Genomic DNA, 24053 nt, shown 5'->3' with positions numbered 1-24053 from the left:
TTTATACTGAATGATTATTTCTAAAATGTCTTTTTTTTTTTTTTAGCTAACCTTATTTAGAGTCGGCTTGAAAGCAAAATCCTAAAAGTATCTCGTCTTTTCTGGTAAAGCATTCAGAAGTTGTCTTGCATTACAACCTAGGAACAAACCAAAAAGTCAACATTTTAGGCAAACTTGGCAGTATAATGATGTGGTATTTTCTGAAATTTCTTCAATGACCGTTACATGGTAATCTTTTTAAAATATAGCCATTTTACCTCCCAGAGGACAGCATGTGTGACATTTCCTAGTGGAAAATGTTGGTTTCAGGGTCTAGAGTAGAGATAATTTGAAGGAGGATTTTACTACATGCTCAATATTATTTGTGATGCCAGTAACAACCAGACTGTCTTTGGTTGATATTTCTATAATTTTCAAACAAGAAAGAGTTAGATGGCATATTTTTTTTAAAAAAAAAGGATGTAGTATTCTTTATTCTTAAGTCAGCCCTATTATGTGTAAAGCATATCCCGGCTATTCAGAATGAACCTTTATCCTCACTTATTGTCCTCAATCAGAATACTTTTCTGTACTTTGGAAATTGCCCATGAAGTGTGAGATAGCATTTGCTATTGCTTTTAGACTCCAATTTTTAGAGAATTTATCAATTTTCAAATTTCATCTATTTAATAATTTCATGAACTGCTACTTCTTTTTGAACACAGGGGACTATCCCTTAAGCATTTCTTTAGGAAATCTTTCAACTATTTTATTGTGTTATTCATATATAAACAGCTACTGAAAATGTCTTATGACATATAGAAGCTTTGAAAAATTAAAGGTGTAAAATTTACATTTTAAATGACAAAAAACTTACTCAGAAAAGAGGCACTAATCCAACCTCACTTCATAAGTAGCTTTATTTCTATGATCTCTATACAAAAGAAAGATCCATGATTGGGGAAAAAAACTTGATCTGAGCTATGATAGTTAAAAATAAAGATGGGTCTTTGTTTTGAAAATGTGAATTATCTTGATGCATGGCCAAGCATGCTGCTAGTGCTTAATAGATTAATAAACACTAGTGAAAATATGCAGTGTAAAAATCACTGATTAACTGGTGGTTTAGCTTTGAGATAGCTTGCTTTAAATAAATCTTTTACTGCGAGTGTTGGGAGTCTTGAATTTGTAAGCTTAGCACTTAGTTTCAGTTTTAAATTTATACTTGGGTGCATCTTGTGAACACTCATTACCATTTTAAAGATCTTCCTACTAAAATAACTATTGATAGCTATTGAATCTGTGTACGTCTTGATGGAGAGGGAAGAGAGAGAGGAGAGAATAGGGTGGGATAGGATGAGATGGGATGGGATGGGATGGGATAAACTATTAGAATGGAATTAAAACAGGCAAAAAATTGGGATTCTGTTGGATTGTGTGTGTGTGTGTGTGTGTGTGTGTGTGTGTGTGTGTGTGTGTGTGTACACGCGCATGCTTGGTACTTGTTATTCACCACCAATGAATGTCTGTCAAGCCTTCATAGTCTCCTGTCTGATTAGTGGCAGAGTCATAACTGTGTAAGCATGTTTGTGGCTGATTTTTCTCCAATCTAATACATATCATTGTCATTAGTGATTGGTGATTTCAACCTGTAGTAATCTGCATTGGTAACTTTTTTGTTGTTATGATACCTGACAAGAAACAACAGAGGAAACAATAATTTTTTATTATAGTTTGAAAGGATACAATCCATTGTGAATGGATAGCTCAGTGGCACATGGCTTTATTGTGGCTAGTGATACACAAACAGAACTCCTGATCTTAGAAGAACAGGAAACAGATTAGAAAAGAACTGCAGCTGAGACATAACATCAGGGCTTTCGCCCAGTATCCTACTTCCTCCAGCTTCTAAAGGTTCTTCACAAATATCATCACCAGGGTCGATTGCTCAGTCTAAGAGTATAGAGACATTTAATACTAAAGGCAAGTAGGCATTTAATACTCTGCAAGTAGTCTCAAAACTGTGATACCTGCTTAGAAAGGAGAGCCTAGGCTCTATGCAAATACCTTTCAGCTAACTGTCCTTATATGTTAAGTTTCTGATTTAAAATGGTATTTTAAATTTTCGCTGTTATCTCCATGTTCTTAATATATGCTGCCTGCTGCATGTCTTCTTAATACATATATACTACATACTATTTTCCAAAGATAATTTTTTAATGTGTGTCTGTGTGGTGTGTGTGTCTGTGTATATGTGTGTGTGTTTCTGTGTCTCTATGTGTCTATGTGTCTGTGTGTGTGTCTGTGTGTGTGTCTGTGTGTGTGTCTGTGTGTATTCATGTGTGTATTTTTGTCTCTGTCTTTGAAGACTAGCTTAGGGCATCATTCATACTAACCAAACACTGTGCTATAATGCTATACTCTCAACAATGTAAGGCATTTAAATTTTTGTCCATAGCAAGAAATATATTTCTGTGATAATGGTATCCCTTAGAAATTGACTTTTTATGTATCAATATCCAATGTTAGAATTATCACGTCTGATAAATAGTATGTATCATTAAAAAACATGACAATGCTAAAAGTACAAAGTTGTTTAACATCAATTATATATCAAATATGGGCAATACATCATTATATATAAAACTAAATGTCTATACAACATATGCTAACTACTTTACAGCATCAAGTAGTAAGAATATGAATGTAATTCAGATTATAATCTCATTGTTATGTGTTCCTGTGTTAAAAAAGATATGATTATTTTAAGAAACTGAACTGTTGGGGTTTTTTTATGTAAACATTCCAGAAGCTTTCCTGTCCTTACTCTGCAGACCCTGCAATATATTTTCGTTATTGAATATTTTATTTATTATATTTCAAATGTTATTCCCTTTCCCAGATTCCCCTCTGCAAATCCCTTATCCCATCCCCCTCCTCCTGCTTCTACAGAGCAGTTCCTCAGAAAATTGGATATTGCACTACCTGAGGACCCAGCTATACCACTCCTGGGCATATACCCAAAAGACGCTCCAACATATAACAAGGATGCATGCTCCACTGTGTTCATAGCAGTCTTTTTTATAATGACCATGCACTATCTTAACGCATAGTATCTTTGGCTCAGTGATGAAATATTGACACAGAGACATGCTATGTGCCAGGCATTTTCCTAACACTTCACATTTATTTAGTTCCTTACTTTTCCATCTTATAATCCTATGAGTTAAATATTGTTGTTTGAATTTTACAAATAAGGTATTTAATGACTTGATTCCCACCTTGATAGCACTCAGGTGATCAGAGAAAAACAATCTATTACTTGAGTAGCTAAAACCTACAGACGTAAAAAAACAAAAAAAAAACAAAAAAAAAAAAAAACCCTACAGACTTTATGGACACCCAGGACACACCATACACATTGCTCCTTGAGAGAATAATCCTTTCTCATCTGTAAGGGCCCATTTGGAAGATAATAGAAAAAATTTCAAGATAGTGAAAATAAGGGGCAAATGAAGGGGAACACATTACGATATCTTTCAAAGAAATAGGAACCTGATTATGAACTACATCTAATCTACTTAAGAATTTGACTAAATTGAAACTTGATGGGGAAACATATCTGTGCTATTGATTTCTCTGTTGTCTGTATTTTGTTTATTTTCTGTGAAATAAAATTGAGCCTTAGAATCCCAAAGTCTACTAACAATGGGGATCTCTGTGGTAATGTCTTAGATAAATGCATCAATAGCAGGAAAGTAATGGTCATGGGGTAGAGGGAGTTATTATACAAATTCGGGATATAGCAAAAAATAATACAACCCTAAACAGAAATTGATGAAATAGGGAAAAAAAGAAAACAATACAAAAAATCAACAAACCTATGTGCTGGTTCTTTGTGAATATCCTATACTAAAGACTATACATGGACTGACCCTGGACTCTGACCTCATAGGTAGCAATGAATATCCTAGTAAGAGCACCAGTGGAAGGGGAAGCCCTGGGTCCTGCTAAGACTGAACCCCAGTGAACTAGACTGTTGGGGGGAGGGCGGCAATGGGGGAGGGGAGGGGAACACCCATAAGGAAGGGAGGGGAGGGGGGATGTTTGCCCGGAAACCGGAAAAGGGAATAACACTAGAAATGTATATAAGAAATACTCAAGTTAATAAAAAAAAAAATCCTATACAATTTAAATTACTCCCTTGTCCAATGTTCCCATAATAATAATGTCTTATTTAAAATGTGAAATTAATATTTAATATTTAATCTAAAATAGCTTTTAAACTAAAGCACAATTGTAGAAGACAGATTATAGTGCATTTCAGTTTCAAAGTAGTGCAGAGTGAATGATTCATGTTCGTTTGAGGTTTTAGTCTTTCTGGGTTGGTGAAGCTTTCTCTGTCTCGTCTTCTCCTGTATGACTTAATACTCATTTGGATGTTATGTGTGGAGTGCCAGGGACTCAAAATGTGTGAGTTTGATAACAAGACAAACATGGATCCTCTCCTCAAGCAATGTGTTCCACGCTTGAAAAGAATATGCTAAATAAAAACTCACAAAAAATGCAGATGGCATAAGGTCTATCAGAGGAGGGTATATGCTGCTAAGAGAATATATAACAAGAAACATTAGTCTATTAGGATGTCTGACTTGTAGTGAAATGAGCTCTGTGGCAAAGGAAACAATATAAAACAAGTTATATGCAATTTAGCTGTAGAGGAAACAAAGTCTCTCTCATTGAAATTATACGAAGCAGACCAACAGAAGGAAAAAAATGTGCTGGCTAAGAGCAAAGTAGTTTTTTATTTAACTTTTTATTCTTTGTGAATTTCATATGATGAACCCCAATCCCATCCAATTCCTTGTAGTTTTGCACCTACACTCTGCCCTTACAACCTATCTCTCTCCCCCCAAAATTTTTGTAGTGTGTCACAGTATACCCTTTTTCCTGCATATCTTTGCTTGCAAATGTTCATTGCAATGAGTTATTGATCTAGCTCGAGGTTTATGGCTTCTACTACACTATCAATATGGGTTTCTCACAAGGACTCCTCTCAGATATCCTATTGTTGCTCCTCATCATGGAGATTCTGCTGCTTTGGATCCACAGGTCCAGCCCCTTAATGTGTGCCAGCAGTTTATAGATGGGATAGATGTTGAAGTGGGGCAACTTAAATCCCTGTATCTTGGGCTTAGTGATATCTGAACTGGTCAGCCTGTCAGCTCTCCTGCATGCTCCCATCCCCTCTCCCCACAGACACACCACCATCAGGGCAAGCTCTTCAGCATTGACTGTCAGGGCTGGCTCCTCCAATGCCACAATCAGCAACTGGCAGAGCTAGCTCTCCCATGCTCATTACCTTGGGGCCAGCTCAAGTGCACCCACACCAGCAGTGCAAGAGGTAAAGTTGGTTGTGTAGGGAGGGCATCTCTCCTTTGCCCACACCACCACATAGCAGGCAAATTGTAGGGCCTGCTCTCCAAAGTGCTGCAGCATGGACAGCAGCTCTTCAGCTCTTTAAACCTCTGGGTCAAATATGCTGTCTCCAATAGGTGACAAGGGTCAAGGTGTGTGTGTGTGTGTGTGTGTGTGTGTGTGTGTGTGTGTGTGTGTGTGTACACGCACACACACACTGGGGGAGCAATGGGGGCAGGGGAAGGCATGGTTATTCCTCACCATGCCACCACCTAGCATAGAAGGGGCAGGGCCATCTCTTTCACAACAGCACACTCTGGGTTGGCGTGACAAGCATTTATTAAAAATGACTTGAGTGTAGAAAATCAAGGACACTAAGGCATTCTGTAGATTCAAACTGTTCCATTGTTATACTATCTTGAATTAAATATCGACAGAGCTTTTGATGTACATGCTAAGGTATTATAATCAAATGGTTGTTTACAATGTAGGGTTGGAGGTAATAATGGGTTGAAGGATCTTAAATTTTATGCTCTGATGGAAGAAGTGCTCAGGTTGCTTTCTTTTGGTAAAAGTTAGGTAGGAGGTTTCTTTGAAGTTCTGTGTCTGCACATGCATGCTGTTTAGTCTCTATTTGTCACCCTATGGTGACTAACTCATATTGGCTTCTCTGTAGTAGCTGTGGGAACATCCAGTCATTTAGGAAATGATAAAGCATCATATTGAAGGTGCAGAAAAAGAAAAATGTGGATCTATCAATGAAATCTGAAACCATATTTTATTTTCCATTATGCATCACTGCTTCCCTGCTCATAGAATCACAAACAGTACATATGTATGTACATAGCTGATTGACAAATGTCTGACTTTACAGGAATATATGCCATATAAACAGGTGATGTCTGTGTTGACTTTTACCCCACTCCCCCATTATATACTCAATGTTAAAAGAGTACTGTGGAGGACAAGTGCCTAAATGGCATCTGCTGAACGAATGACTGAATACAAGAACAAGCCAAATAATGTAAACCACTCACTGTATTGGCAATCATAATTTATTCTCAGCCTGTATTAGTATATGAATGTTCATAGAGTCAGTGTTCAATGCCCATTCAAAAAGCAGGTGACCCTTCCCCTTGTATTTAAATATTATGAAAAAGGCAAATGCAGGAGTTGTAAAGCTATTGTAAAGCTATGTGAAAGTTGTTGGGCTATGGTGCAAAAAGAATCATTACACAGACTTTGTCAAGGTTGCTTGTCAGGAGACCCAAGACTAGAGGGATTCTAAGAGCACTTAGCTTTAGCCCAAAATTCTCACTCTCAGCTCTCCTGAACGTCCATCTGTGCATCTCCCTTATTTTATCCCAAAGGACATTTAGATTTTACATATATTTTCTGTTATTTCTAATATAAAGTTCTCAACACAGCAGGAAAGACAAGTGGCAAATGTTTAGTTTCTATATTGGAGGTTCTTAAGCAAAAGAATGTATGACAAGACTCTTTGACACCAAAATTATTTGAAGAAAATTTTCTTTGTTTTAATATTTAATTTTAATATTTAAAGCATCATTAGGTTCTTAGTTAGAGGGAGCATGAAATGTTTTTAATGGTGGCTCAGAGTATTCATTGTGAGAATAAAGGTTTATCTCATTGTCATTCCAAACTTCTAGAAAGCCACAACATTGGATGCACTTCTTTCACTCAATTCACAATTGTTCCTTGCACCTATTTGTTTCATGTTTCATTTGCATAAAAAAGAATTAAAATCATAATCATGTAAAATCTCAACTTGTAGGCTTATTCATGTCTTTTATTGTGTGAGAGAGAAAGAGAGAGAGAGAGAGAGAGAGAGAGAGAGAGAGAGAGAGAGAGAGAGAAATTTGGGTGGGAAAGGATCTGGGAGGACTTGTGAGTTATGACTAAAATGTATTGTATAAAACATTTTAAAATAAATTTTATTTAAATGTTCCTGTTCATCAGGAAAATGCAAATTTTAAAAAAAGAGTCCTGGTAAAATTTGATGTTATGAGCATATCAAGCTCTCTCCAGGAAGGGAGTGCTCATATTCTTGCTCATTGGTCACTTTTGTCCTATTCTGTGTTAGATTTTTACAGCTTCTAAATGCTGTTTTAATTCATCATATGTGTTTTTAGATGGAATACAAATAAAGGATCTTTTCAATACATTAATTTGGAATGAAATTGTTTTTCGTTTTGTTTGTTTGATTTTCTACTTGCAAACCTAAGCAGTTAAGTTTACACACTGAAAGTTCTAATAATTACCATACTAATTCCACAACTATTTGTCCAGGTTCTTTTGTTTTAGAACTCTTGAAAATGATGAAAGTTCAACTAGATGCCATATCCATACAACTCTTCCTTTGGGGGAAAAGAAGCCAATTTATATTTAACGTCTAGATATTTTATTTTAAGGAACAACCAGTATAAAATGTATTGGCCTCTGATGCATTGCTAATACCCAGTATTTTGGATTTACAGGTATGAATATAAGCAAAAGTGAGATAACAACGGAAGCTTCTTTAAAACCATCTCGGAGATCTCTGCCCTGTCTGGCTCAGAGCTATGCTCACTCAAAAAGCTTGAGTCAATCTGCCTCGCTGTTTCAGTCAACCGAGAGTGAATCTCAGGCTCCAACCTCTGTGACATTTCTCTCTGCTGATAAACCTGAACATGGTAAGTTACAGTTACCTTTTGTTAAATTTAAACGAGTAAGTCACTTTTTAATTAAGTTATTTATTTTCTTCACATCCTGATGACAGCTTCTCTCCCTCCTTTCCTCCCTCGCCCTGCCTCTCAGCTCACCCCTCCCCACTTACGCCTCGTCCCTTGCTCCTCAGAAAAGGGGAGGTCAGATACCAACCAGCCTTGGCATGTCCAGCTGCAGTAAGACTAGGTTCGTCTTCATCTATTGAGGCTAGACAAGGCAGCTCAGTTAGAGGAAAGGGCAGGCAATGTAGTCTGAGAGAGTCCTTGCTCCCACTTTAGGAATCCCACATGAAGTCTTAGATATGTGCAGAGGGTCCATCGAATGCTTGCTTTCTGGTTGGCACGTCAGTCTCTTTGAGCCGCTATGGCCCAGTGTTGTTGATTCTGTAGGTTTTCTTGTGATACCCTTGACCCCGCTGGCTCCTTCAATCCTTCCTCCCCGTCTTCCACAAGACTCCCCAAGCTCTCCTTACTGTTTGAGTCTCTGCATCTCTTTCCATCAGTTGCTGAGTAGAGCCACTCTGATCCCAGTTATGCTAGGCTCCTGGCTTCAAGTACAGCAGAATATCATTACTAGCTTTAAGGAATATCACAAAGAGTGTTTGTCTTGTGAAAATATATTTCTTTATGAGTCTCTTTAATTTCTTCTCTTGTGTACCTTGAAAATACTAGAATTTTATGTTCAGTAATACAGCAATGCTATCTATTTTATTCAACTTAAAGTGATGTGCAACAAAGTAGTAATTGTTAAAGATAATGAACAAGGTAAATGTAAAAAAGATGGTGTTTTGTCAAAAGCTAAATTTTTAACTATTACTTAAATATTTTAAACTTTAATACATTAGATTAAAACCCTTCATCCCAAGTATCATTTACACATCACTATCACTTTCTAGCTATGCATTTATTTCTCCAAATTACAAAGTGTCTCTTTTTCCCCCCTAGTTACTTCTGAGGAGAGTAGAAAAGACTCTACCCTTAAGTGTTCCTTTGCTGACCTCAGTGAGTTTTGCTTGGGTAAGTTAATTTCTAGTATTTTCTCCTCTTTTCCCTTTCTCCAAGAATAAAGTCTATTTTTCTTCAAACCTGGAACTTTTTTTCATAAAAATGTTCATGTTTGGTCTTTAAAATTTAAGCAGTGAATATAAAAATCTGAGGTTTATAACTACTGATTTATTATGCAATTTAAAATTCAAATAATATAAAGAAACTGTAATGAATAGTTCTATAACAAAGTGTCAGTGAGTTTTTTCTTTACTTAGGAATTTCTTTCCATCCTAAACAAGTATTACACTGGTATGATGAGATGCACCAAATTCTGTCATCCAATATTTCTCATGAGCAAAAGTTGTAACTCTGGTCCTTCAGTAGTGGATAACATCACTTTTGTGTATGTTCCTATAAAGTCCAAAGTGAATCTATTTATTGCTAACAGCAATTGATCATGAGTTTTCATTATGAAAACCCTGTTGGTGTATTTTAATTGCCTACAAGTTTAAATATGAACAAATTGAAAACTCCTGGGGGGCTGAAATTCTCTAATCACAGTTACATAGGTTGACATGAATATCCATACTGTTTGTTAGTTCCTGAATAAACATAAGTATGTTCAAGATAAAGAATGTCTAATCTAAAATTTTTATCTTGTTCTATTTTCTATGACATTGCCAAAGCATTTTAGCATTCCCAAAACCTTGAACTGTGTTATTTGTGCCAACATTATGAAAATTATAATTTGTGTTTTTATACTACCCTTCGATCTGTGTGGAATAGATAAAAGCTGGTTTATTAATTTTCTAATTAAAATGTTATCTGGTTCGTTTCACATGTTAATCAAAAGGCACATTTCATCAGAACAAAAGAAAGATCTTTGCTATCACACCTCATTCTGCAGCATGTTCTTCAGTCACTCGTTTTGTGAGAACGAAACAACATGAAAATACTTGGTTTTCTTTGTTCTACGCATCCACGCAAATAGTGAAGTTTCCATGGATTTTTCACAAAATTAGTACCAGTTAATATTTTAACAGTTTCTTTAGACACTAAATGCTTTCATGTAAATACATTGATCTCATTTTAGAAAACTTTTTATTTCAAAAAAATAAAGCAACTTTTCTAAATCCAGTATATGGGAAGAATCCACGTTTCATTATTTCCACGCATCTCAACCTGTCTGCTGTTTAATGGCATCAATCAACTCGTCAAACCTTACACTTGCTACCTTATAATTGGTCAGTCTTTCATTAGCAATTCATGTTAAGGAAATAATGAGGTTCCTGTAAACAGACACAGAGGAGGTAAAGAAAGAAATCATGCTTAAAAGAAAACTCCATTACAGTGAAATTTTTGTAAAAGTAATTTTTATTCTCCCAGTTAAATTGTCGTTAGGAGACTACTGCCTCAGTCTGCTAACCTAGGCCTAGTCCTGGAAGCTTCTACCCTCCGTACAATCTTATCCAGGCCTAGGATATTTTTAGCCTCTGAGACTCACTGCTGAATACATTCACCCTTCCTAGCTCTTTCTGAACTCTGGCTTCCTGGTCAACTCTACTGTTCTCTCTCAAAGCTCCTCATTCAATCTGGATTCTCTCTCTGCCTTTCCGACTTGCTCTGCTTGGCCTCACACTCACTTCGTCAATCTGCTCTAATCTTCTGGCTCGTTCTCGTTCTCTGGCTTGTTCTGTCTTCCTGTTCTGTGTTTAGCTTACTCTCTTTCTGCAGTCTGTCCCTGTACAACTCCCCTGGCGAAACTGCCGTTTCCTTTTGCTCTCCTTTTACTGTGCTCCTCTCTCTTAAGGAGCTTGCCTCTCCATTCTCTTCTCAGGAGAATTGGGCATATCATAGTCTCCACATCTTTCTCTGATTTGTCACTCAATTAGACACCACTTTTAAACATGGGTGCTTCCTTCTATAAACTAACTTTACCTTCGTTGTTTTGAAATAAAGATGTGTACTAAGGGCATGTCTTTATTCTCACCAGAGGAATTAAAGGTGTGTGCTAAGGTCTGAGCTATATTACAAGTAGAAACAGGGCTTTTTGGTAAAGTATAGAATCTCAAGGTTCACAATGTGATCAAATATACTGCAACAAATTTGCCAATACCTGTGCAACTATAAAACTCTAAACATCCGCATAATTCATGTGTTTGTAGTCCCTAGTCAACAGATTTTTTAATATTTCCTTTTTAATTAATTAATTTATTTATTTGCTTTACATCCCAATATCATCCCTCTTTACCTTCCAGTACCCATTCAAACAGATCTTCCCAATGTTCCCCCTTCCCTTCTTCTCTGAGAATGGGAAGATTCTGTTGGGGAGCACCCCTAACACACACACACACACACACACACACACACACCACCCTACCTCAACTCCACTCCCAGCTCATCAAGTCACTGCAAGGCTTGGTGCATCCCAGTAAACTACTGAGGCCAGACATGGTAGACCAGTTAGGGGAATGACATCCACAGGCACGCAACAAATTCAGGGCAGCTCTTGTCCCAATTACTGGGGAAATCCATGTGAAAACTAAGCTACATTTCTGCTAAATAGGTGTCCAGGGCCTAGGTCCAGCCCACTTTCACTTGCTTTTTGGTTGGTAGTTCAGTCTCTAGAAGTCTCTAAGAATCTACATTAGTTGACTCTGTTGGTCTTCCTGTAGATTCCCTATTCTCTTCAGGTCCCTCAATTATTTCCCAAACTCTTCCAGAAGATTAACTGAGATCTATCTAATGTTTGGCTATGGATCTCTGCATCTCTTTCTACTGGCTGTTGGGTGGAGTCTTTCATAATATCATTTTGCTAGGTTCCTGTTTGCAAGCATAACAGAGTATCATTAGTAGTGTCAAAGATTGGTTCTTGCCCATGAGATGAGTCTCAACTTAGGTCAGTCACTTGTTGTCCATTTCCTCAGTCTCTGCTATATTTTTGTCATGTGCCTCTCATAGGCAGGACATATTTTGGGTCAAAGAGTTTGGGGAGGAGGAGTTGATGTCCTTATCCCTCCACTGGGAGTCCTGCCTGGCTACAGGAGCTGACCACTTCAGGATCTCTATTCACCACTGTTAGGATTCTCAGCTAGTGTGGCCTTGAGACCTTTCCCAGTCCCAGATTTCTGGAACATCCTAGAGATGTGCCCACCCCACATTTCCATTCTCTCTCCCCTGCTCTTTCTACAGACACCTAATCCCCTTCCTGGCTCCCCTCCCCTTCCCTTCTCCCACCCAGTTCTCTCCATCCATCCACCTATAATATCTTTTATTTCACCTGAGAAAAGATTCAACCATCCTCCCTTGGACATTACTTGTATTTGGTTTCTTTGGGTCTGTAGTTTATAAGATGGTTATCCTGTACTTTTCACATAATATCTACTTATGTATGGGTACATATCATGTATGTCCTTTGGGGTCTGGATTACTTTGTTCAGGATGGTATCTTCTAGTCCTATACTTTTGGCTGCAAAATTCATGATGTATCTGTCTTCAATACCTAAATGGTATTCTATTGTGTAAATGAGCTATATTTTCTTTATCCATTTTTCTATTGAGGAACATCTAGGTGGTCTCCAGTTTCTGGTGCTATGAATAAAGCTTATGTGAACATAGTTGAGCAACTGTCCTTGTTGGATGGTGGAGCATCTTTAGGGTATATATCCAGGAGTTGCCCCAGTTGGGCAATGAGATAACTTATCTCTGAGAAGATTCTATTTGCAGTAGATGGTGATTACCTCAGAGGCCCAAAACTGGCCAAACTACAGAGAATAAAATACTTCAGAGTTCTCATCCATTACTGAACATATATACTACATCCCTTCTTCCAATGACTCAATGATAATGGTAGAAGGGTGGAAGAAAGAGTGTAAATGTATAAGGAGGTGGAATACTATAAGAAAACAATGTCTCCAGGACACAGTAGGGAAGTTGCTGATGTAAACTCACAGTCATTATTTTGGTATGTGGAAAAACTGATGTAGTCCCAAACCAAATTCTAGCATGGAGATGGAGGTTGGCCATGAAATTCAAACTCTAGCCATTGAGATATTGCACATTCTACTGGGAGAAGAAAAGACAGTTTTCTCGAGATTACAACTACCAGCAATTCTACTACTCTCTAGAAGACCACACAGCTAAGGATAGTTTGGGCAGTGAAAAGTGATCTTGACAGGAGAAAATAATACACAAAATTAGGTGACTATGGCAGTGGTCGTGGAACTGAGGGGAATTAGAAGGGTGAATATAATATCAAAAGTGTAAAATAAACTGTCAAATAACTACAAAGTGAGTCACCCACATTTCTGCAATGTGTTGTTTTCATTGTCTTTGAAAAGAGATCTAATAAATTGAAGGAAGAAGCATCAAGAGTATAATTAAATAAACGAGAACATGTTAGCACATTGTCTTTAAATGTCAAGCAGGCATATCTGCTGACATTTTTGCCTTTAAAGAGTGCAGAACACCACTGCATCTGACCATGAGTTCCCAAGCTCTGAGACTCAGGCAAGTGCATCTAGCTTATGGCTTCCCTTTTTCATCATGATATTATAATGTCATGCTATCACTGACTACATGTTCTCAGTGTTCCACTGAAGACTGATATTTCCTCATGTTCAAAGTCTTTCTCTGAAGAAAGACTATGATGTGTTAGTTACTTCTCCAGGTGCTATGATAAGTGTCCTGATAAAAATAACTCAAGGAAGGAGGGTCATTTAGGCTCATATTTCAATGGTTTACTCCATCATGGTGAGAACGCATGGAGGCCAGAGCCCGAGGCCATGGGTCCCATTGCATTTTAGATTCTAGGTTGTTGTCAAACTTGTCCAATTAATTGGTATTCTTGGTTTGACTTTTTCTTTCTTTATCTCTTTTTTCTTTCTTTCTTTCTTTCTTTCTTTCTTTCTTTCTTTCTTTCTTTCTCTCTCTCTCTCTTTCTCTCTCTCTCTCTCTTTCTTTCTTTAAGTTTTTTATTGGATTTTTTTTTACATTTCAAATATTATTCCCTTTCCTGGGTTCCCAGACATAAGCCTCCTATCCCATGCCCCTCCCCTTCTTCTATAAGGGTGTTCCCTCCCCTTCCACCCCCCTTAGCATTCCCCTGCACTGGGGGTCCAACCTTGGCAGGACCAAGGGCTTCTCCTTCCATTGGTGCCCAACAAGGCCATCCTCTGCTACATATGCAGTTGGAGCCCTGAGTCAGTCCATGCATAGTTGTTGGGTAGTGGTTTAGTCTCCGGAGCTCTAGTTGATGTTCTTATGGGGTTATAGCCCCTTCGGCTCTTTCAATCCTTTCTCTAATTCCTCCAACAGAGGTTGTCATCTGAGCTTTTTATCTTAGCCATTCTGACTGGTGTGAGGTGGAATCTCAGTGTTGTTTTTGACTTGCATTTCCCTGATGACTTGGCTCGACTTTCAAAATGTATTCAGAGTACAACTGCAGATTACCCCATTCACTCCTTCACGTAGTCTAGTCCATGATTTCCTGGCTAGACTAGTGCAATAAATGTCTAATTGGACTCTGTGATCAAACTCTTGCATCTTTATAGTCTGTTTTCCACATTGCTATAATGAAGGAAAAATGAAATCTCATTATTTCTCTGCTTCCGTCTCTCCAGGGTTTCCCATTCCATTTAAAATATAAACTTACTTTGGGTTTCAGCAGCCCTGTGAAATCTGGGTCTGTACTCTGCAGACCAGTTCCTAATGCATTCTTTCAGTCCCAGTGATGCAGCCAAATTACCCATGTGCTTTTCTCGCATCACAAGTTTGCTCTCCTTTCAGGACCTCACATTAAACCGGGCCCAGCCCAGCTCCTCCTGTCCCAAAAGGGATTTGCTTTCCTTCATAATTAGTACAGCTGCTTAACATGATATGGTTTATTTAGGGATTCTCACCTGGGATCGAAATGCAGTGACTTTGTTAATCATATTGGCATTTGTAGCTCTATAATCAAGAAAAGTATATGGTACATTTTATGTTCAGAAGTATTTTAGGATGAGTTACAGAAGTGAGGAATAGACATACATCAGAGTGTACTGACAAATACACTCACCTTCAGAGTGCATACCGTTACTTTGATCTCCAAGATGCCACTTGGCACAGCAGAATAAATGAGCACTAACTGATTAGGAACCCATGTTTTGTTAATTTGTGCCCTGACTATGACAATCTTTTTCATTTATAGAAACTTATTTCGAGATCTAAAAGTCATCATGTTTCAATTGTAAAATTGCTCTTCTTAAATTAATCAATTTCAATGCTTAACTGATACACAAATATTTAGGAACATTTGTCTGTCCATAATTATAAAACATTAAGTAGGACTCCATTTATATCCACTTTACAAATTGATAACAATTTAAATTGAAATCTCTTATTGATATTACTCATAAAAATAAGATATTTCCATAGGGACAGATAGATCAATAATGATTGGGGGAATGAATGGAAGAGTGGATGGTACATTAGCGACAGGCAGAGCAGGGTTCTCTGAGTACCATCAACAGCCTGAATGGAACTCTCTCACAACAGAAATACAGAAATAAGGTATGGTTATAGACAAATAAAAAAGTACAGAAATAAATAATACATTAATTCCAGGAACTTTATTGCAACAGTGTTAAATCTCTAAAAATCTTTATTGGGACCATCAATAGACATTTTTCCCCAGAAATGTTTCATGTGGATAATTATAAATATGGAATATGTTATCAATGAAAAGGTTCAGTTTCATATACCAATTCCTGGTCCATACCATCTGTGCTTCAGCTTTCTAAGTTGTGAAATGGAGACATTATTTAATCTTGTCCTATAATATGGATATCAAGCAGGTTAGAATTAAGATATTCTGGGAGAGTCAAGCAAGAGAATGTATATTGCATAAGATGTAAACTAGAAAATATATTAATTATAAAAGTAACTTTAACTCATTATAATAAAGTGGTATACATTATCAGATATCCTGGTAATTTTAGACAAAGTATAACTACCCATAAATAGAAAAGTTTCAAGTTAGGAAAAGAGACTGATAATATTCTCACACATTCCAAATTCTCCAACAGGGTCCTCAACCATTTCCCAATATTTCTTGTATACAGTAAGGAAAATATAGTGAAGCAATGAGATGAAATGGAATTATGAGAAAGAAACTTTTTAGAATTGGAATAATCTAGCTATTGAAATTATAATGTGAATACTTGATATAAAATTTATTCTTTTATCATAGACTCCTATTTAGACTTTATAATAAATATGTCCTTTTCAGAAACTCAAATCTTCATATTTATTGCAGGTATATAAGTAATAGAATTGTAAATTAATAGCAAACACAAGGAATATATATTTAATTCTTTATATTATATAGATTTAATACTTGATATACAATAAACACATATACACATACATAATGCATATAAAAACAAATGCATATATTTGTTTATATATAACATCATACATACAATATTATATACTATATATTAAATACATTTTATATATTAAAACATATTATATGTATTTATTATTGTATATAATGTGTATAGTATATAATATATAACATAATTATATATAGTTTATATATTAAACTATAAAGAAATACATGATTATATTTTTCAGCTTAAAAATTTTAATATATATTAAAATATATGTACTTTTTAGTACTTTATGTTTTCAGGTCGCTTTTCATCTATTATTCCATTTAGCCTTAGGAAGGAATCCATGTAAATATTTTGTTATCTCCAAATTTGATTTAATAAGATTCTTGCAAACCTACTATTATTAAAATAGTAAATGGGAAAGCCTAGATTTTAACTTAAATTCTTGAAAAGAAACAGTTCATTCTCTTCTCATTTTCGTAGCTTCCTTACTTCAAAATGTGGTTTAATTTTCTTAAATTTTCAAACTGTCTTATTTTATTGGATGTACGTTATTAGGTCTTTGGTGAAGTCAAAGGCAGTAAGACTTCTATTGATTATGAAACAATCTCATCTTACTATCAACTACTGAAAAGCTGCTATGATTAAAGTTTTTTAAGTGTTCAAATACCTGAATTTTAACAGTTAAGTAATTAACTGTTAAAGAAAAGTGCATAGTTACGATGTTTGTTAAATATGTGTAATGTGAACCTCATCTTAATTTCTGAAGTGCTACAATGCTACATTTATAAGGAGAGAAATATGATTGAACTTTGGTACAACAAGGCAATGTTATTGCTGGTAGAATGTTTTTATTCTTAATTTAAGTGATATTGTAGGCATTTCTGAAGAAAAATCATTATCAAATGAAGGGGATTAAATAAAGAGAAATGTCTTTAGTAAGAACCAAAACACATTGGACAATTTCATTTATATTTCAGAAGACCCACTGGTAAAGGAGTGAGTAGCTCCACGAATCAAAACACAATATGTTCCTCTCCATTGTTGCCCACAGATGTAGACTGGCAGAAATACCAATTTAAAACAATTTTAAAATTCTGACAGTTATGATACAAACATCCTCTGTAAGAATAACAGAAAAGATTGAGCTAGAGTGAAAAACTATTTTATGTTCTTTGTGTACTGTATATTCGCCTCCTTAATCCTATCTTAACATATGCCTCAGGTCCTCCACCCCCACACCACAATATGATAAAATATTCGGATGAAAACACTTTGGGGTGATTTTATTTTCACTTATAACTCCAGTCACAGTCCATTATGACACAGAAGTCAGGCTGTGATTAGCTTAGGATAGCTATCATATCTACATCACATCCATATTCACATCATATCCACATTCATCAAACTAGTGTCCAGATCACTTTCTCCATCCTACAAAGCCCAGGTTCTTCTGTCTAGTGGATGCTCCTGTCCGCAATTAAAATGGGTCTTTGCATATCAGTTGAGATGAACAACATAAACTTTTGCAGGCATGCCCAACTCTCCCTCTGCGTGAATCCTGTCAATTGACAATTGACACTAACTACCACAACAGAGTTTTACAAAGCTTCATGAAAAAATAAAAGGTCATTGAAATAAATAGGTGAAAAGTATCAAATGCTTGATTAATATTATAATTTAAGCACTTATGTCATTCTAAATTAAATTATTTATTTTATTAAATTTAGTTATTTTTATGTAACTAAATTTTTTACTCCTCCAACTTACAACAATTTTCAAAAGCTCACAGCTTGTTAAACAATGAGATGACTGTTACAATATAAAAATAAGCAGAACAGTGTGCTGATGACACTTAGAGTAGGAAGAAATAAGTATATCCATTTTCTATCTTTCTCCTAAATATACACATAAACATACGCATATACGTTAAAAACCACATAGATGATATTAATAGTTGTAGGTATACATACATATAATGCCTATTTATAGAGCATATCTATGTTATAGATGTTATAATTAAAGATAAATGTATATGAACATATTGTATAATCCGTACATGTATGTCTTGCTCCTATGTGCAGTAAAACTCGATGTTAAATAATGATAAAATTAAAAATGACAAAGCCTTGCTGAATACAGTAAGCTATTAGAGTCTTCATTAGATATATAGAGGAGACATTCTCTGATAGGGAACAGACAGTAGAATTCTGGATGACACAGGGATTATGTCATTGGAAGACAGAAAACTCAGGAATAAAATCCCTGCAGGGAAAATAAACTTTACATCAAGGAACGCAGTGAAGTTGGATTCATAGAGGTGGAGGAAATGAATGGACAGAAGCCATAGGCAGCCATCCTACACAGCATAGCTACAAGTATATTAGAAGACTTGAGTAGAATTGTAACACGGTTTTACCCAGGTTTGGATAGTTTCACTGTGGTTGCCAGGTGATAAGAGCAACTGTTGGAAACATAGGTCATTTGAGAGACTCTACCAAGAATAATGCACAGATTACAGTAGTGTATGTGGTTAAGAGGATAGTAACTGAGTGTTGGTAATGGTCAGCTTCTAGATGTATCCTGATGATAAATCAGGTAGAATTTTCTGGATTTTTAAATGCTTTCCATTATTCATCAAATGTTGTTTGAATTGTAGCTTTGTTTTAGGCTCTATTCTAGATGTTAGCAGTAAGACAGTTACCCAAAGTAAGGGGGGAAATGAGAAGAAATTTACAGTCTCATGGAGGCCTGGTTAAAGAAAAAAGAAAATGGCTTGTCTTACAAATTGCTAAGTGGGGTAAACTGAAAATAAGTGAGCATAAAGTAGTAAAAACATACTCTACCCCAGAAACAAACTACTTAAAAGTGAAGCTTAGTTAACAAATGATGCTGTTCAAGGGGAGGCCCCAAGGTCTGACATCATTACTGGGGCTATGCAGTGCTCACAAAAAAGGGCCTATCATGAATGCCCTCCGAAAGACCCAGCAAGCAACTGAAATTGTCAGATGCAGATATTTACATCCAACCAATGAACAGAGGCTGCTGACCCCTCTAGTTGAATTAGGGAAAAGCTGGAAGAAGGTGAGGAGGAGGGCAACCCTGTAGGAGGACTGGCAGTGTCAATTAACCTCTCAGACACTGAACTACCAACCAGGTAGCATCCACCAGCTGAGATGAGGCCCCCAACACATATACAGCAGAGGACTCCCGGGTCTGGGTTCAGTCACAGAAGATGCACCTAATCCTCTAGAGAATGGAGGCCCTAGGGAGAGGAGAGATCTGGTGGGTGGGGTGGGTGGTGGTGGAGTGGGAACATCTTCATGAAGACAGGGTGTAGGGAGGAGGTATGGGATGTGGAATATTCAGAGGTTGGACCTGGAGGGGGATAAAATCTGGAGTGTAAAAAAGGATTAAATCAAATTAAAAAACAAAGGAAAGGAAGTGATGCTGCACAGTGAACCAAAAGGATTCACCTTTAAGTCTGTTAGAGGCAATAGGAGAGAGTAAGCAAGGAGCCAGGAGCATTCCTTGATTAAGGAAAATGGAGATGCCGTTTACCAAGATGGCAATAGTTTCCATTTATTTTTTCAAAAGCACATATGTATGTAAAAAAAAAGTGACATTGCAAAATGATATGATCATTCACACAATGTGTGCTTGAAAACAGTTCAATTGCATTTTTAAAAATCTCATAATATACAAGATAGATTTAGGATTTTTTTATTGAATTGTATGCATATCGATACTTGGCTACTGGGAGATGTATGAAGTGTGGAGGACACAGTTTGGGCACTCCTGGTAGAGAGAAATTCTTGCGAGCATAGACTTTTTTCCTTTATATTTTTGTAAATTTCTAGTTGAACTCATGAGATGCTTTGGCAAAATTGTAAAACTTTTTAACAAAATGTATATTTGTTGAGGAGAGAAAGGTTTCTGCCAAATTTACTACCTTCAATCCAGGAATGGATATTTTTATACAAATCCAAAGTAATTTTTTAATTTTTTATTATATATTACTTTACTTACATTTCAAAGGTTATTCTTCTTCCTGGTCTCCTGTCCATAAGCCCCCATTCCCTCCCCTTCCCTCCCCCAATACAGGTATTCTCCTTATACATCCCCCTTATTGCCCTCCCCTATATTCCCCTACACTGGGGGTCCAACCTTGGTGAGACCAAGGGCTTCCCCTTCCCCTGGTGCCCCAACAAGGCTATTCTCTACTACATATGCAGTTGGAGCCCTGGGTCAGTCCATGTATAGTCTTTCAGTAGTGGTTTAGTCCCTGGAAGCTCTGGTTGGTTGGCATTGTTTTTATGGGGTTGCAAGCTCCTTCAACTCTTTCAATACTTCCTCTAATTCCCCCCAAGGGGGTCCTATTCTCAGTTTGGTGGTTTGCTGCTAGCATTGACCTCTGTATTAGACATGCTCTGGATGTGTCTCTCAGGAGAGATCTATATCCAGTCCCTTTCTGCATGCATTTTTTAGCTTCATCAATCTTATCTAGTTTTAGTGGAGATATATATATATATATGGGCCACATGTGGGGCAGGCTCTGAATGGTCATTCCTTGAATCGCTGCTCTAAACACTGCTTCCATATTCTCTCCTATTAATATTTTCCCCCTTTTAAGAAGGAGTGGGAGCATCTCTGTTTGGGTCATCCTTCTTCTTGAACTTCCTGTGGTCTGCAGATTGCATGTTGGGTAATTTGAGCTTTTTTGGCTAATATCCACTTATCAATGAGTTTCATACCAAGTGTGTTTTTCTGTGATTGAGTAGCCTCACTCAGGATGATATTTTCTAGTTCATTCCATTTGCCTATGAATTTCACGAAGTCATTGTTTTTGATAACTGAGTAGTATTCCATTGTGTAGATGTACTACATTTTTTGAATCTATTCCTCTGTTGAAGGCCATCTGGTTCTTTCCAGCTTCTGGCTATTATAAATAAAGCTGCTATAAACATAGTGGAGCATGTGTCTTTGTTGTATGTTGGATCATCATTTGGGTATATTCCCAAGAGAGGTATAGCTGGGTCCTAAGGTAGTGTAATGTCCAATTTTCTGAGGAACCTCCAGACTGATTTCCAGAGTGGTTGTACCAGTTTGGAATCCCACCAACAATGGAGGAGTGTTCCTCTTTCTCCACATCCTCACCAGTATCTGCTGTCACCTGAGTTTTTTATCTTAGCCATTCTGACTGGTGTGAGGTGGAATCTCAGAGTTGTTTTGATTTGCATTTCAAATCCAAAGTTTTAAATGTATGTACATATTGGCCTGAGATAATAGCATTTTTTTTCTTTTTTATTGGTTATTTTATTTATTTACATTTCAAATGTAAATCCCCTTTCCAATTTCCCCCCCACAAGTCCCCTATTCCCTCTTCCCTCCCCCTCCCTCTATAAGGGTGCTATTCCAACTGCCCATGCACTCCTGCCTCAGTGGCCTAGCATCCCCCTATCCTGGGTAATCAAGCCTCCACATAACCAAGAGGCTCCCCTCCCAGTGATGCCAGACAATGCAATCCTCTGCTACATATCCAGCTGGAGCCATGGGTACTCCCTGTGTACTCTTTGATTGGTGGTTTAATCCCTAGGAGCTTTGGGGCGGGGTAGGGGTGGGGGAGCAGTGTCTGCTTAGTTGATATTGTTGTTCTTCCTATGAGGTTGCAAACCCCTTCAGCTCCTACAGTTCTTGCCCTAATTTCACCCACTGGGGTCCTGGCACTTAGTCCAATGTTTGGCTGTGTACATCCACATCTGTATTAGTCTGGCTGTGGCAGAGCTTCTCAGGGGACAGCTATATCAGGCATCTCTCAGTAAGCATCAGCAATAGTGTCTGGCTTTTGTGTCTGCAGATGGGATGGATCCCTAGGTGGTGCTTCTGGATGGCCTTTCCTTCAGTTTCTGCTCCACTCTTTGTTCCTGCATTTCCTTTTGACAGGGGGAATTCTGGATTCCTATTTTTGAAGTGGGTGGGTGACCCCGTGCCTCAACTGAGGGCTGTGCCTATCCACTGGATATGTTTATTACCAGTTCTATCTCCCTTTTGTTGGGTATTTTGGCTAAAGTCTTCCCTGTTGGGTCCTGGGAACCTCTTGGGTCCCTGACACCTGGGACTCTCTAATGGCTACCCTCAATTTTCCCTCCCCACTGCTACACACCTACTTTCAAATTGCTGATCCTCTGTACTTCTCCCTCATCTCTTCCCATATCTGAACTAACTCTCTCTTCCCTCCCCTTCTCTCTCCCTCCCAGATTCTTCTCTCCTTCTATTTCCCAGAGATTATTCTCTTCCTCCTACTAAATAATACTGTAACATCCACACTTTGGTGTGATCTTCTTTCTTCTTGAGTTTCATATGGTCATTTTCATTTGAAAAACCTTAATCACAGCAGATATTAAACCACATAAAAATTTAAAATGAGACCCCATATGTACAACAATGCCAAGCAACCAGAGCTTCAGGGACTAAGCCACTACCAAAGACTATACATGGACTGACCCTGGACTCTGACCTCATAAGTAACAATGAATATCCTAGTAAGAGCACCAGTGGAAGGAAGCCCTGGGTCCTGCTAAGATTGAACTCCCAGTGAACTAGATTGTTGGGGGGAGAGCGGCAATGGGGGGAGGATGGGGAGGGGAACACCCATAAAGAAGGGAGGGGAGGGATTAGGGGATGTTTGCCCGGAAACCGGAAAGGAAATAACACTCGAAATGTATATAAGAAATACTCAAGTTAATAAAAAAAAAGAAAGAAAAAAGAAAGAAAGAAAGAAAGAAAGAAAGAAAGAAAGAAAGAAAGAAAGAAAGAAAGAAAGAAGATTGATTGAATCAGGAGTACTTAGAAGCAAAAGGAAAAGGTATGGGAAAGTCAAGAGAAAGCAGAAAGCCTAGGTTTGAACTAAAACAAACATCACAGTCATAAGGTCATTTTAAGGTTATCTATTCAACTAAGAAGGTAATAACCTGATTTTCCCCCTTTTTTGTGAACCCTACCATAATGTAATTCACCTTCTACTTGAGTATTTCCAGGGAGTATAGTTTTCAAATAAAGCCTTCCTGGACAGAAAAAAAAATGTAAAAATGCAATTTGCATGTAGTTTTTGCTTTCAGGATTAATATCAGTTTGAGAATCATGTTTAATATCTAGAGCTTCTATCAATTGCATTTAGCAAACACATGAAACTATAATGTAATACAGTTACATATTTTTGAACATTCTAGTTTTACAAAGTCTCCAAAATCATCATATCTTCAGCATACTGGGTGACATTTTATTTCTTGTATAAAGCAACATGCACATTGGCTAGGAATATTGGCTCAAGTAAAAACGAAGAGTGAATGTATACCAATTATGCCACACATAGGACAGAGGTCCTCAGATTATTGTCTCAGTGCTCTAAGGACTAAAAGTCAAGGCTGCTGACATGAAATGTGAAGATGTGGTAAAATAATACATACCACTGACATCATTTTCAGTTGCTCCATCCACAACTCCTAAGATTGCTGTTGCTTTCTATTTTTGTATATTATATTCAATACAATTGTCTTCCTTTCCTTTT

At 37.1% G+C, this 24053-nt stretch overlaps 1 protein-coding gene across 1 annotated transcript in view; it reads left to right on the top strand.

Annotated features, from left to right (window-relative positions):
• Positions 1–24053, top strand: part of Ano3 (anoctamin 3) — a 283103-nt gene that overhangs the window by 68310 nt on the left and 190740 nt on the right. Inside the window, exons 2-3 of the mRNA XM_032903871.1 lie at positions 7896–8090; positions 9069–9140. Coding sequence (XP_032759762.1) covers positions 7896–8090; positions 9069–9140 — 267 coding nt within the window. The remainder of the gene's footprint in view (positions 1–7895; positions 8091–9068; positions 9141–24053) is intronic.

Source organism: Rattus rattus, chromosome 5 (genome assembly GCF_011064425.1).
Source record: "Rattus rattus isolate New Zealand chromosome 5, Rrattus_CSIRO_v1, whole genome shotgun sequence".
Taxonomy (NCBI): domain Eukaryota; kingdom Metazoa; phylum Chordata; class Mammalia; order Rodentia; family Muridae; genus Rattus; species Rattus rattus.
Note: the sequence above shows the minus strand (reverse complement) of the source record. Positions and strands in the feature narration are given on the sequence as shown.